The following is a 15,321-nucleotide window of genomic DNA, read 5'->3' as shown; positions in this document are numbered from 1 at the left end:
GTTTCTATAGCCAGGTACACGAAGTTTGACGAAGTTAAAGCCACGTGTGATGATAATCTTGGCAGTGCGAGATTTGAAAAGTTCGGGGCAGTGTATCGTTCTCCATCATATCTCCTACCATGGACGATGCAATCGCGTGGCCGTTTTAAAAATGCAACAAGCGTCGATGCGGGACTGCAGTTTTCATGGGCTTTTTCGCTTACGTGTCCTTTGCGACGTGAAAAAGTTTCGTTGTTCCTTGGAGGAGGACGGACAAATTTGTCGCGATGAAATAAACCTCGACAAAATTATAGTTTCACGTCGCAAACAGTGATGGGAAGGTAGTAATCATGCTCACGACGGTGAGAATATACGTTGCATGACATGACAGGAGGGTAAAACTGAAATCGCGCGGGAGATTTCGAATGACCATTCTCTATATACCTTACACGTTATTTAATAGAATCGAATTGTTTAACTAATTCCATTGTCCAAAATATTATTTTGCTCTTGTATTGTTTGTGACTATATGCCGCTAGCAGCATCGCGATCCGAATCGATAACGCAATAGATCAGATCGACAGCGATATCAACGTAGTCAAGTACAGATATAGTCAAGAACATCTATAACAACCAACAACTATATATATTTCTATTGAGAAATATAAGTCGTCGGAAATGACCATCAAGCAAAGAGGTCGTAATTTATGTGATTTCTATAAATCTATCAATCTGAACGCAGTATTTCTAGCAGGTAAGTATCTATATAAAACCAGCATCGTGAATCGCAAGCTTTGTATTCATGTATCGTGATTTAAGTTCACCAACATGTGAATTACGATTCAGAAATTTCATGATCTGACAGCTCTGCCATCAAAACCGCTACTCCACTCCCGATATAGCCGAAAATTTGACACTCAGCATGTTTAGAATATAATCAATTAGATTTTGTATAAACATTCATTAGACCGAAAATCAGAAAGTAGTCATTTACTAGCTCATAGAAATATGTTACAGAATTATCCATACCCCATACGCCCTCAGTACATCGCCAAAAGCACCGACATGTATGAGGCTGATGCCTTCACAACCTACAACATTATTGCTTATCAAATAAGTAGATGACATTTCGGCCATGTGACGTAATGAAATGGTTTATTTTTCTACCTTGTACGGCAATTGTGGTTCATAAAAAACGCTCATAAAAAATATACAGTTCACATGATGAGATAGCTAAGTGCGGAATGAATCTTACACTAGTGAAACGTTCCAAGGTAAGATCCATGATCTTCCCGCATGTAATCGTCAATCTTTTTTGCGATCGCAAAACTACGAGCAACACGATTCGGCTGCTTTTCGGCGCTATATTATACCAGAGAGAATCGTACGCTGCGTCGCCGATCATTTTGCTCTGAAAGAAAATCTGGGACGGATTCGTGAATCATTAAAATCGCAGAAGATGCTAACCTTCGTGCTCAGATACTCGCCGGCGTAGCAGTATGTAAACACATCCAGATTCATCGTAAGGTAAAACATGAAAGACTTCACCACTATTACCGCGGCATTGGGCTTATCGAGCGACTGTAATATTCACGAGAACGATTCGGAATTGTTCAAAACGATTGCATATAATGTAATATCACTCCATTCTGAATATTTTCTAACGACTTTTCAAACGATACCCATATCTTGCAAGTAAGCGAAGATCACTTTCAATCACGATACTCACAACGGCAATGACGAATCCTATGAGACAAATAATCACGGTGTCCGACAATAATATCATGAATGCGATGTATGAGTATATATTCTCAATGCTCGCCGAAAACATGATAATTTGCTGGTGCTTCGTGATCAACAGCTGTGGTGTAATCTCGTTCGACGATTTCGACTCTTTCCTGGAGAAAGCTCTCTTCATCCAGTCCTGAAGAATATCTATTTGACCATCGATATGAAGTATCTATTTTAATGAATAAACATTTATACAAATTCAATCGTAGATTTTGGGAAAGAATACACTTTGTGTCCAAAAAGCATATATAATAATACTTTGGACATCGAAACTGCCCGATCACATCTTCACGGATTTGAATGTGCGACTTTTATAATTAAATTTATGTAACCTACTTTTCATTATGTAATGCACTTTTCATAACTATTAGCAAATTTTCCGACTGCTAAATAGTTTACATTTAAAGCTCGATTTGAGAATATGTATATTATTCGCTTAAATTAGTTCAGAATCGTCGGATTGACGTAGCTCGCACTTACCAAATTGATGAGAAGTGTGTTGACAAAGCCATTGCCGCAACCGATGCACAACAGGAGGATGATTTGTACCACCGTGATAGCTACGTAGATAGGATGCGTGCTAATTTCAAACGGGAATTTCATCTTCAGGATGAGCTCTCGATTGCACGGCTCCCATTTCTCGGGATTGCTCGCATTAGCGGCAAGGACCCCGAGGCAGTACAACAACACGGTAGAAACATTTATGAAAATGATGATTCTGGACATGCGGCGTGCGAGAAATGCCGTTTTCATCATTATGCTCATGTTTCGTTGGTTCGAAGTGTGACCCTGCCAATCCGCTGTCATTATTCGCAATATATCGCTAAACTTTCTACGGAATATCGGATTCAATGATGAAGTTTATCCATCTGTCGACTGAAGTGTCCTACTGATTACGCTAACCTAAACCTTTGCTTCATATTTTCACCCATCGAACGAAAAGATTGACAATTGCAGCGTGTAACTTTAGGAACGACAAATTTATAATAAAATCTGTGAAGCGTTCCTTAACTATTGAAAAATTTTTATTGCATCTACCTTTCTATTGTTATAATTTTAATAGTATGGTTATATTGATTGCACATAAAATTAATATGTTTGGAGGACTAATTTTCATAACAGCTTTTCAGAAATTAAAGAGAGTCTCCCATATCTTATGAATTTAACGGTCCCGAGACTGAAGTAACAACAATCATTTGGCTCAAAAAATGATGAGGGAAGACAATGGCAAAATGGGCGTAATCCTCGAAAAATCACATCAGAAATGCAAATAATTCCAAGCAGAGCTTTATGTAGAATGTCAACAAATAACACCGAAGAGTCCGGACAACGAGATCGTTAACGTAAGCTTATCTTACCGTTGATTCACCCACAGGATAATGAGCTTGGCAAAGAGTAGCGTACTTGCCAACGCGCTGCTGAATCCGTCCATGAGCTCGGGAAAGTTGTCACGTTTGTTGTAGATCACGAAACCGTACTGAGAGATCTGAGCCGTGCCCAAAGCCATAATCCAATATGATCGGAACAGCAAGGTCGACGGCAAATGCGGCTGGACTCCGTAAAAGTGAAGCCCGGCCTTCATCATTCGACTGAACGTGCTCGACCGCATCGATTTTTTCTTGAAAACGCGTCGATTCAGGAGTGGTACGAAGCGGTCGTGTGATTCGACTCGTACTAAAACTTCTCCGTTCTGGGGCGATTATCAAATGCACACCCGCGTCATTGGTCATTCTCCGATCGGAGCGCCGCTCGTTTATTATTACCGACGATATACCATGTACAAAAGTGTAATTGCGCGATGTACGATAACTTCTCGATTGAAGTAAGAAGTAAGAAATAAGTGCGCGATTCCCCACCTACCGTGGAACTTCCGCCCGCGATGTCACTGAACAGTTATTTTAAAAATGCACCAAGCAAGGCGTTCCCCAAGAGGAACGTTACTTCCACGAACCGCCGGCTTCGTGTTGCACCCCTGTTCGGCCACGTTCAACTGTGAACTCGAGGGTGAGAAGTTTTGCTACTGAGGGCAACGTACCTTCAAACGTCATTGAGAAAAAGAAGTGAAGACGAGAATAGTCTCGAGAATATCGCGTGATGTGTAATGCGACGAGTTCGGGACATCCGATATGTGGGTCGCGATTCAAGATGTTGTAAGCCAGTGTGCTTTAGTAGAGTTACATGTTGCCAATGACAGTAGCGGACACAAAGGAGCAGCGAGGATTGGTGAATCTGGACGGGCGATTCTTGTCTGTAATCATGGCGAATGTCTCGTGGTATCACTTGTTTTCGAGAACCACTGACTTTCTTTGCTGGATTATCGGTATGTCTGATTATTATTGTATTAATAATTGTTATACTAAAGTAACACAGTCGTAGCTGTTTCAATGTTGACGCCTTCCGCCGGTTGTTTACGTCCCTCTGCTGCGATCAACGTAATCGTCGCCCATGACATTTTTGTCACGCGCTCGCGGTTAATTTATTACTATATTTGCGGTCTTGTGCTCATGTACTACAAGTCAGATAATTTATTGCATGTCAATATTTGTGCCTAATGACACCCCGTGCCGGTTCGCACGCGCTCGAATACTCGGATATGTGAAACCCTGTCGTAGCTCTGAATAGAAAAATTGCTAATCGCACAAACTGTTGGCAGCTAGTAGTAAAAGTATCGGGTCTTCGTGCACGCGAACGATGGTACCGTCGCATAAAGCACGTCGAGACCTCACGAGATGATTTACATCGCGTGTGACAGCGGATTACTTGTGCAGCACCTTGTTTCCTGCGATCCACCTTCGCGAAAATTCGCGGTAAATCCAGGAGAATAGAGAGAATATCATCGCATCGGTCATTCGCCGATTACATTTCTACAGTATCATGAGAGAAGAGGGACAAGTTCGTCACGACGGGACGAACTTCGACAAGTTATAGTTTCGTGCTGTGGATAGTCGCGGGAAAGTAGCAGTCACGCTCAGAACGATGACGGTGTACGTTGTGCGACATGTGGAGATGATATGGAGATGATAAATCCAAGTATCGTGGAAGTTTTTCGAGCGGTCGTTCTCTACGTGTTTCTCGAAACGCTACGACATTGTGTTTTGGAATCGTGATAGTGGTTTTACGAAATAACATGATCGCACTTGTGATCACACACAGTGAATGTCGATCGAATCTAATTATGGAGCGACTCGACATGCTGGGTGAAGAAGAGCGAGAACGTACGTCGGACGCAAAATTGCGTGTAGCAACAATAAAAAAGTATTTCGCGACTTGAAGTCACGGACGGAAAGTACTAAGAGAAGGCGAAATTGCAAAAGTTTCCGCCGGCGAAACATCACTCCGTCGTGGACGTGTATATCGAGAGCTGCGGAAAGAAAGGTAAGTATAGGGTTTAGGTTAATCAATGAATCTCGTTGCCGATAATATCGCCAACCTTAAAAATAAGTATCTAACAAGACGGACCCAATTTTTGTATTTCAACTTGGAGTTTACAGTTACGACGTACTTTCCTGGCGAGAGTAGAAACGCAAACAAACTGGTGAAGAAAGAATAGAATTCAAATTATGTTACCAAAATTATCGCCAATTGTAAAAATAAATATCTAACATGTCAGGCATAGTTTTTGTGATTCAGCTTTGAGCTGAAAATTACGTGACGTGCCGTGTTTGCGAGAGACAAAACGCAAATAACGTTTAATATACTTAACTCGTAAAAACTGAATAGAACTGAAGACCGTCATTCACAACAAACTTCGTATATTTGCATCTTGCTAACGAGTTCTATAGTGTGTTCAAACTATCATTTCCTACTAATATATTACAACATTATCAAAACACCATCTGCCCTCAGTACATTGCCATAAGCACCGACATATATGACGCCGATGCCTTCACGACCTACAACATTATTGCTTATCAAATAAGTAGATGACATTTCGGCCATGTGACGTGATGAAATGGTTCATTTTCTTGTTTTCGGTATCGATTGTAGTTCTTAAACAATATGTTTACATGGCGAGATAGTCAAGTACGAAATGAATCTTACGCTGGTGAAACGTTCCAAAGAGAGCTCCATAATTTTTCCGCACGTGATCGTCAATCGTTTTTGCGACCTCAAAATGACGAACACCATCATCTCACTGTCCTTCGCCGCAACATTATACCAAAGAGAATTGTACGCTGCGTCACCGATCAGTTTGCTCTGAAAGAAAAACTCGGACGGGTTCGTGGATCATTAAAATCGCTGAGGATGCTAACCTTGGCACTCAAATACTCGCCGGCGTAGCAATATATAAACACATCCAGGTTCATTGTGACGTAGAACATGAAACACTTCACCAAAATTGCTGCGGCGTTGGGCTCATCAAGCGACTGCAATATTCACGAGAACGATTCGGAATTATTTAATATAAATGCACACAGCATGTTATTCCTCCTTCCGATCCGAATACTTTTTAACGGCTTTTTACGCGATACCTGTATCTGTCAAACCAGCGAGGACCATTTTCTACCACAGATACTCACAGTGGCCATAACGAATCCTAAGCAGCAAATGATCAAGGTGTCCGACAGAAGTATCATGAATGCGATGTATGTGTAGAGATTCTCGATGTTCTCCGAGAATAGAATAATCTGCTGGTGTTTTGTGATCAATAATTGCAGCGTAATCTCATCCGACGGTTTCGACCCGTTTCTGCAGAATGTTCTCTTCAGCCGGTCCTGAAGAATGTCGATTTGACCACCGATGTGAAGTATCTGTTTTAATGAGTGAACTTTTAGACGAATTCATCCGTGGGATGTGGAGATAAACACACTTTGTGTTGCACAATCACACATAATAACACCTTGTGAAAACCAAAGCTGTCCCCTCGTGTATTAGCAGTAAAAAAAAACTGCTAATAGTTACGAGGTCTGTTCAAAAAGTATTGCGAATTTTGTATTTTTTCAAAAATTATTTATTTATTCATGAATATCTATTTTGTCTTCTTCAAAGTAATCACCATCAGATATTATACACTTGTGCTAACGTTTTTTCCAATCCTCGAAGCACTTCAAAAAATCATTTTTTGTGATCTTGTTCAGCTCCTCCTTCGATGCCGTCTTTATCTCCTCAATCGTAGCGTAGCGTCGTCCTTTCATGTGCCTCTTCAGTTTCGGGAACAAGAAAAAGTCACAGGGGCACAGGTCTGGGGAATACGGTGGCTGCGGCATCATTAGTGTGTTGTTTTTGGCCAAAAATTCGCGCACAAGCAACGATGTGTGAGCAGGGGCGTTGGTACGAATTTCGCGGCGACCCGTCTCATGCCCAAATCATTAGTAAAAATCGAATGGCACGAGCCAATCGATATGTTTAGGTCCTCAGCAACTTCTCTAACGGTAATTCGACGATTGGCCAATACTATTTTCTTCACTTCATCAATGTTTTCGTCTGTTATTGACGTGCTCGGGCGTCCGGCACGCTCTTCGTCGTTCACATCTTCTCGGCCCTCTGAGAACATTTTGTACCACTGATAAACGTTGCTTCGGTCCAAGGTAGCTTCACCATATGCCACAGTCAACATTCGGAATACGTCCGCGCACTTAATTTTGTTAGATTCTTTGATCCATTTTTTGGAATAGGCAAAAATCGAAGACGAGCCAAAACACGTCCAAGCAAAACAACTGTCAAAGATAAACTGAATATTCAAAATGGCCGAACTTGTCGGCATAAGTGAGGGACATGAGTACCAACATAACGCCACAAAAAAATTGAAAATCGAATATACGTAACCCGCGGAAATTCAAAATTCGCGATACTTTTTGAACAGACCTCGTATATAAAATTAATTATAAAAATAGATTATGTAAGAATTGCGCATCGAGCTAGGATGCGCAATTCTTATAATTAAATTTACATAATCTATTTTTATAATTAATTTTATATGATCATTAGCAGTTTTTTTTTTATTGCTGAAGCAGTTTACATCGAAAGTACAATTTAAGGATCTGTGCATTATTCGCACGAGTTAAATTAGAAACATGGGTTTCGCGCAACCTTAGACGCACCAGAGTAACGAAAAGTGTGTTGACAACGGTAATGCCCCATCCAACGAACATCAAGTGTATGAACTGAATCACTGTGACAGCCACATAGATAGGATGCGTATTAATCTCGAACGGGAATTTCATCTTAAGTATGAGCTCCCGATTGTACGGCTCCCATTTCTCGGGATCGCCCGCGTTAGCGACGAGGACCCCGAGACTGTAGAAGAACACGGAGAAAAATTGCATGAGAATGATTATCCTCGATACGCGACGTGCGAGAAATGACGCATTTATCATTATGCTCTTGCTCTGGTGGCTCGATGTGTGACTTTGCCAATCCGACGTCATTATTCGCAATATAACCCCGAACTTTCTACGGAATATCAGATTCGATGTTGATATTTGTCTACTGAGATCTAATTGTCGACTGAGGTGACTATTGACTACACTAAACTAAGTCGATTGATTGGTAAAAATTAATATAAACTAATATAATCTAATTACTAAAAACTAATACAAGATAATTAAAAATTAAAGTAAAATGTCACTATTTTGCTAGTTGTGAGGTACAAAATGGACCAACTTACAATGTAAATTAAATACCAGAATTATTTGCACTTTCAAATGATTTTTATGAGTTACTCCTTTTTTCTTTCCCCTGCTTCGCATGTCAAATCATGCGATTGTTAGTCGCCGGGTCGGCAAAATTATAAAGTCTGTGAGATACACTTTAATTACTAAAAAATTTTGGTCAAAACTATACTTATATTTTTGCGATTTTAACAATATAATTGTGCTGTCAGCGTATACAAGTGACACGCATGGAGGACTATTTTCAATCTAAATTTCAGAAATTAGAAAGTGTCTCCAGATCTTATGAAGTTGACGGTTCTGGAGCTGAGTGCATGCAACTGTCAGTCGCATGGCTCAAAGGACGAGCAGGAGAGACGAATAGAAGAAAGTACAGATATGGTCCTTGCGCGAAAATCGTTTAAAAAATGCAAATAATTTCTCGAGCATTGCTTTACGTAATAACTTGTTTCGCACGCACCCGATTGTAGAACGCGTCTTACTTTTGATTGGCCCACAGAATACCGAGCTTGCTGAAGAGCAGCGTGGAGGCCATCGCGCTGCTCACTCCGTCCATGAACTCGGAGAAGCTCTCCGGATTGCTGTAGACCACGTAACCGTACTGAAAGACCTGTGCCGTGCTCAACGCTATGATCCAGTACAATTGACATACCAAAGTCGACGGTAAGTACGGCCAGACGCCGAAAACATGAAGCCCGGCCTTCACTATTCGACTGAACGTGCTCGTCCGCATTGTTCTTTTTCCGAAAACTCGCCGGTTCGGGAATGGCACGAGACGGTCGAGCGATTGCGCTCGTACTGAAATCCCTCTTCGCCGGATCGACGTTCGAATGCATACCCGTGTCAGCGGCCATTGTCCGGTCGTTAAATATTACCACGCTGTACGAAAGTGCAACTACGCGAAAGTGTGATTGCTCGACGCACGACAACTTCCTTATTGAAGTAGGAAGTGAGCGCATATTATTTTCCCATCCGCCGACGAACTTCTGCCCGCAGTGTCCATTTTAAAAATGCAAGACAAAGCATCCTCTAATAGAAGTATAGCTTCCAGGAACCATATTGCACCCTCGTTCGGCCACGTTCAACAACAAACTAGTGGATGAGAAATTTCGCTGTCGAGGAAAACGTGCTAGCGAGCACCAATGGGAAAAAAGAAGCGAAGACGCAGGTAGCCTTAGGTGTTGTGTGATGCTTATCATCGTGACGAGAAGCGGAGGTTACGATTTAAGATGTCGTAAGTGCTCGAGGAGAATGTAGAGGACGTTGACCTGATGGGTCGCCGATGACACTGGCGAGTGCGAAGGGGCCGCGAGAAGAGGTAAATTTTGACGAATGATTCTTCTTCGTAATCGGGGTGAGTGTTTCGAATGGTCTTATTTGCTTCCGGGAATAACTGATTTTTCCTACTAGATCGTTGGCATGTTTGATCATTGTAATATCAATCATTGCCATACTAAAGCGAAACAATCATAGTTAGCACCTTCAACGTTGACACTTCTCGCCAGTTGTTTGCATTTCGTTGCTGCAATCGATGTAATCGTCGCACGATTTTTGTCACGCGCACGCGATAAAATTATCATCATTATATTCGCGACCTCGTTCTTATGTACTACAAGCTGGATAAATGATCTCGTGTCGATGTTTCTTCAAATGGCACTCCTGACTATTTCGCACGCGCTCGAATACTCGAATATGAGAAATCCTGTCGTGTCTCCGAATAGGAAAATTACTAACCGCGCAAACTGCTGGCGGCTGGCGATAAAAGTATCGGGTCTCCATTCACGCGAGCGATATTACCGGCATATAAAATCGAGACTTCATGAGTTAGATCTCATCGCGTGTAACTGCGGATTACCGGCGCCGAGTCCCCCCGCGATCCACCTTCGCGTAAATTCACGGAAAATTCGGGGAAAAGGAGACACGGCCGCTCCCCGTGTCATCGAACATTGGCCGGTTATATTTTTACAGCTAGCAAAGTTTGACAAAATTGATACTTTCTCGTGAACTCGTGGAAAATCTGGGAAGAAGAAGGAAATCGGCAGACCCCCATTTTCATCGATCATCAACCGTCCGCCGTTTATGCTTCTACAGCGAAGTGCGCAAAGTTCGAGACGAAGTTGGGACTACGTGCTACGATAATCTCGGCAAGTCTCGCAGTGTATGATTTGAAAAGTACGGGGCACCGTACGTATTGTTCCCCGTCGTGTGTCCGATCGTGGACGATGAGACTACGTGGCCGTTTAAAGATGCAACATCGTGGCCGTTATAAAAATGCAATAAGCGGCGACCGCAGGAGTGCAGCTTCCATGGACTTTCCCGCTTGCGATGCGAGGTGAAAAAGTTTCGCTGTTCCTCGGGGGAAATTCGCGAAGGACGTGTTCGTCGCGATGGGACGAAACTCGACAAAATTATAGATTCGCTCCGCGGATAGTTGCGGGAAGGCAGCGAGCACGCTCGTGACGATGACGGTATACGTCGCGCCACATCTTGGAAGGACAAAAGTGAAAACTCCCAGAACATTTTTGTTCTCCATGTGTCTCTTATTGCTTTCGCATTGCATCTTGGGATCGGAAATAGTGGTTTTACAAAATGACGCGATCGTATCTGAGGTCATGTACAGTAGGAAATGCGATCGAACATAATTATGGAGCAAACGGTGCGAGGTGCTAGATGAAGAAGAGCGAGAACGTACGTACGTCGGATGCGAAGTTCCGCCCAGCAACCATGGAAAAGTAATTCGTGACTCGAAGACTCGCGGGCGGAAAGTATTAAGAGAAAGTGAAATTACTAAAGTTCTGCCGGCGCTAGAAGATATTCTTTCACTGTAGATGAACAAACTGAAAGCTGCGGTGAAAATTGTGAGAATAAAAAGGATATGTTGGTTGAGTTGTTAATATTATAATATTATCGAAACNGGACCGGAAAGTAATGTCGTTTCTGCGCATGTCGATATTCGTTTGTCATTAATCAGCTCATTGTATACTTCAAAGTCGTGTCAAAGACATTTTAAGGTTAAAGTGACTTATTTACTTGTAAATAATAAAATCTTAAATTTCTTTTTGCAATTTATAGTGAAATGGCCAGCCAAATATCAGAAGAGGTACATATCCGGCATTGTATGCTTTTTGAGTTTCGCAAGGGTAGTAACGCAACAGTTGCTACCAAAAACATTTGCGATGTTTATCCAAGTGCATTAGACGTTCGTAAATGCGAAAGGTGGTTTTCTAAATTCAAATCCGGTAATTTTGATCTTTCCGACTCGTACCGATCAGGAAGAGCAACAACTTTAGACAATGACGTGTTAAGGGCGGAAGTGGAAGCAAATCCGTGTCAGACAATCGAGGATGTCAAACACTCTTAACCAACCTTGGTCGACCTTCCAAGAACATTTGCAGCAGATTGCTAAAGTAAGCAGAGCAGGTGTTTGGGTCCCGCATAATCTGTCCGAAGAAAACAAAGCTAACCGATCTACTACATGCAACTTATTGCTTCTGCGACATAATACAGAAGTGTTTTTTGATCGCTTGATCACTGGAGATGAAAAATGGGTGCTCTATGATAATCCAAAACGCAAAAGGCAGTGGCTCTCTCCGAATGAATCGCCACGAAGTACAGCTAAGCCAGGTTTACATTCCAAAAAGGCGCTTTCGTGTGTTTGGTGGAGTATTCGCAGGGTCGTTCATTTTGAAATACTGAAACATGGACAAACTGTGAATGCAGACCTTTACTGTGAACAATTGGATCGAGTAAATCAATCTTTAATTGAAAAGTGCCCAGCGATTGTCAACAGAAAAGGCGTTATTCTGCAACACGATAATGCAAGACCGCACTTCGCAAGACGAACCCTGGAAAAAATTAATGAGTTGGGGTGGGAGGTATTGCCTCACCCACCATACTCGCCCGATATTGCGCCATCGGATTTCCATTTATTCCGATCGCTGCATTTTCCAAGTGGCAAAAAATTTGAAAATTTGGATGATGTCCAAAATGCCATCTCCAGATATTTTGCACAAAAACCAAGTGATTTTTATCAATCCGGCATTGAAAATTTGCACACTAGATGGCAAAAGGTTGTTGTTAACGAGAATGATTACATTATTGATTAAAAATTAAAACTTGTTACAAATTTATCTGTTTGAATTTAATGTAAAAAAACGACATTACTTTCCGGATCCCCCTAATATATATATGTATGTGTGTGTGTATCTTTTTGAACATGTAATTCGAGAAAAATGTCTACCATGTAATATTCGCTCCAGTCTCGCATTAACAATTATACATATTTTGCTGATGCGAGAAAAACACCGAGCGACCAAGTTTAATTCTGAATAACATGCGAGAGAAATAAAACGGATACGTTATTTAGAAACAAAATTCATATATTTTTATAATGCTGCTAAATTATTCTATTGCTTTACTATTTTGACAGTATTATTGTAACAAGTGTCAACATTTCACATATTTTCAATACATCGCTAGTAGCACCGATATGTATGATGCTGACGCCTTTATGACCTGTAATGTTGTCGTTCGTTATTTATTGTGCATAAATGTATAATTATAAATGTTGAGTATATAAAATAATGTAAAAATGTATTAAGATTTATAAAAAATGAAACAATTTTGTACAAATGAAACAAAAGTCATAGTATCGAATATGATTCGAAATAGTCCCCCTCGAAATATAATTTTATCGAAAGAGCGGAATTTTCTACGTTTCGTTTTGACAGAAAATGAAAGATAGATTTCAGTTTATGAGAGAAATGATTTTTTTTCTTTTCAAATCTCTTACCGACGATGAGAATCAGTTGCACGTAGTTTTCCGCATCCCACAATCTGGCAACTTGACGCGGAGTAACGCAGCAAGTAGCGGGCAGTAGCTGATTTTCATTATTGTAAGGAGATCTTAAGAAGTAAGTCATTTTTCGTATAAACTGGGAGCCGTCTTTTTTGTACGAATTTCTGAATGTTTTGTATATGAGAATATGAATCTCGAATTGATTGTTTTTTCAGTATATTATCTGACATTAATTGTCTATTCAGTTACACGAATACCCGGATAATACCTGGGCACCCCAAAAAACCAGGGTAGTCAAAATTAACGGCACTAATGACTTTCGAAAAATTGTCTCAGATTTAAAATAGAGATTTTGATTTTTGGAGACAATCCTAAAATATAATAGGTAAACTATAATAATGCAACAGCATATAATTTTGACAAGAACGTCGACTTGACGATTTCCGTAGACGATTCTTACGCTTGTGAAACGTTCCAAGGAGAGGTCCACGATTTTGCCGCTAGTGATCGTTAATCGATCTTGCGCTCTCAATATGAGAAACAATATCATGCGACAATTTTTAGTCTGAGCCTTGTACCAGAGAGAATTGTACGCCGCATCTCCGACTTTTTTACTCTGAAAGATAAACGTGATATGGGATCGGTGGATACAGAGAAATCGTCGAAGATACTAACCTTCGCGCTCAGATACTCGCCGGCGAAGCAATATATGAAAACCTCGAGATTCATCGTGATGTAGAACAACACCGACTTGATAAGGATCGCCCCACCACTGGGCGTGCCGATCGACTGCGATTTTCATAAACAGGTGATTCGATGGAAATTAATTATATCAATACAAATTAACCCAAATGCATCAAAAGCGAACATATCTCTTCATTTCACGGCCATTTCATTATCATGGAAGCAGTTATATCTGCGATAGAGTTCCTGTTTATCGGAACTCGATCTGCTTTTGTGAATGAACTTTAATCGTTGCAATTAATCTGGCTAAAAAACTATCAATTTCTTGTAATTTTGTTATACGTAAACAGTATTATTCCCACAATTATCGAGATTCTTATAACTTTAATAAATCGTAACTTTATTAAGTTTCGGTGACATTTTTTAAATCTCCTAATGATGCAAATGGGATAACGTTTCTTCGGTTTCTACAGCCGCCGAAAATATTTCATTGGTCACTCAAACTATCCATATCTATCATAAATTCGATATTATTTTTTCTGTTATGTTACTCACAGTAACGATAATGAATCCTAGGCAACATGTAATGAGCGTGTCTGACAATAATATCATCAATGCGATATATGTATAAACATTCTCGATATTATTCGAGAATACGATGATCTGCTGGTGTTTTATGATCACCGAGCGCAACGTAATCGTCTCGTCTACTGATTCGTGTGACACATGCGATACGTTATTGGAGAATATTTTTGTGAGCCATTTGCAAAGAATGTCGATTTGACCGCAATCATGGAGTATCTAAAGTTCACAGTTTGATGTGAGGAGCTTTTCAGCAAAATGGAAAGAAAACGTTACTTCTTGCGTTCCTTAAGTACAGCGGGGAGACGCGCTACGAGTAAGAGTTTCACGCGAGACAATTTGGACTCACCAAAGTGACGAGGAGCGAATTGATAACGGTGATACCGCAAGCGACTAGCATCAGGTGGACAAACTGTATGATCGTAACGCCCGTGTAAATAGAATTCGTGCTAATATTGAACGGAAAATCCATCTTCAATATGAGCTCTCGCGCGAACGGCTCCCACCTGTCAGGGTCACTCGCGTTTGCGGCGAGCACTCCGTAACTATAAAAAAATACGGCGACCACTTGCAGACCAATGATTATCCTCGAAGCACGATGCGCGAAATGCGCCATGTTCGTCAACAGGCGTAAATCAAGGAGATTCGTGGTGTAATTCCGCCAGTCGGCGACCATCATTTGTAATATCTCGTGAAATGTTCTACGGAGAAGAACCTGTCAGCTTAACTCTCGACCATCGGACCAAAACGCATCAGTTAACGACGTCTGATCAAGTGCGAATTTTATTTTAGAACAGTCCGGGTAGAATTGTCAATTAATAGTAGAGTACGAGGAAAAATCGGTTCGATTTTGTCGGAGAACTTTCAATTGATTAC

General features: G+C 41.0%; 3 protein-coding genes and 1 pseudogene across 3 annotated transcripts; 1 reads left to right on the top strand and 3 right to left on the bottom strand.

Annotated features, from left to right (window-relative positions):
• Positions 1–1,019: 1,019 nt before the first annotated feature.
• On the bottom strand, positions 1,020–3,277 carry LOC106747179 (odorant receptor 13a-like). The gene is made up of 6 exons (XM_014624525.1): positions 3,129–3,277; positions 2,251–2,602; positions 1,709–1,939; positions 1,447–1,560; positions 1,235–1,390; positions 1,020–1,070 (listed from the first exon to the last, which is right to left on the bottom strand). Exons 1-6 carry the CDS (start codon positions 3,275–3,277, stop codon positions 1,020–1,022), a joined length of 1,053 nt encoding a protein of 350 aa, XP_014480011.1.
• A 2,335-nt stretch (positions 3,278–5,612) lies between these two features.
• Positions 5,613–9,114, bottom strand: LOC106747210. The gene is made up of 5 exons (XM_014624556.1): positions 8,864–9,114; positions 7,812–8,163; positions 6,024–6,137; positions 5,812–5,967; positions 5,613–5,663 (listed from the first exon to the last, which is right to left on the bottom strand). The coding sequence occupies exons 1-5, from the start codon at positions 9,112–9,114 to the stop codon at positions 5,613–5,615; spliced, it is 924 nt and encodes a 307-aa protein (XP_014480042.1).
• A 2,195-nt stretch (positions 9,115–11,309) lies between these two features.
• Positions 11,310–11,909, top strand: LOC106747211 (annotated as a pseudogene).
• Positions 11,910–12,845: 936 nt separating this feature from the next.
• Positions 12,846–15,121, bottom strand: LOC106747178 (odorant receptor 4-like). The gene is made up of 5 exons (XM_014624524.1): positions 14,795–15,121; positions 14,419–14,664; positions 13,855–13,968; positions 13,640–13,795; positions 12,846–12,896 (listed from the first exon to the last, which is right to left on the bottom strand). The coding sequence occupies exons 1-5, from the start codon at positions 15,119–15,121 to the stop codon at positions 12,846–12,848; spliced, it is 894 nt and encodes a 297-aa protein (XP_014480010.1).
• Positions 15,122–15,321: the final 200 nt, after the last annotated feature.

The sequence above is a fragment of the Dinoponera quadriceps genome, unplaced genomic scaffold (assembly GCF_001313825.1).
Source record: "Dinoponera quadriceps isolate SergipeBrazil2010 unplaced genomic scaffold, ASM131382v1 scaffold2131, whole genome shotgun sequence".
Taxonomy (NCBI): domain Eukaryota; kingdom Metazoa; phylum Arthropoda; class Insecta; order Hymenoptera; family Formicidae; genus Dinoponera; species Dinoponera quadriceps.
The sequence above is the reverse complement of the archived record's forward strand: the minus strand, read 5'-3'. Positions and strand labels throughout refer to the sequence as shown.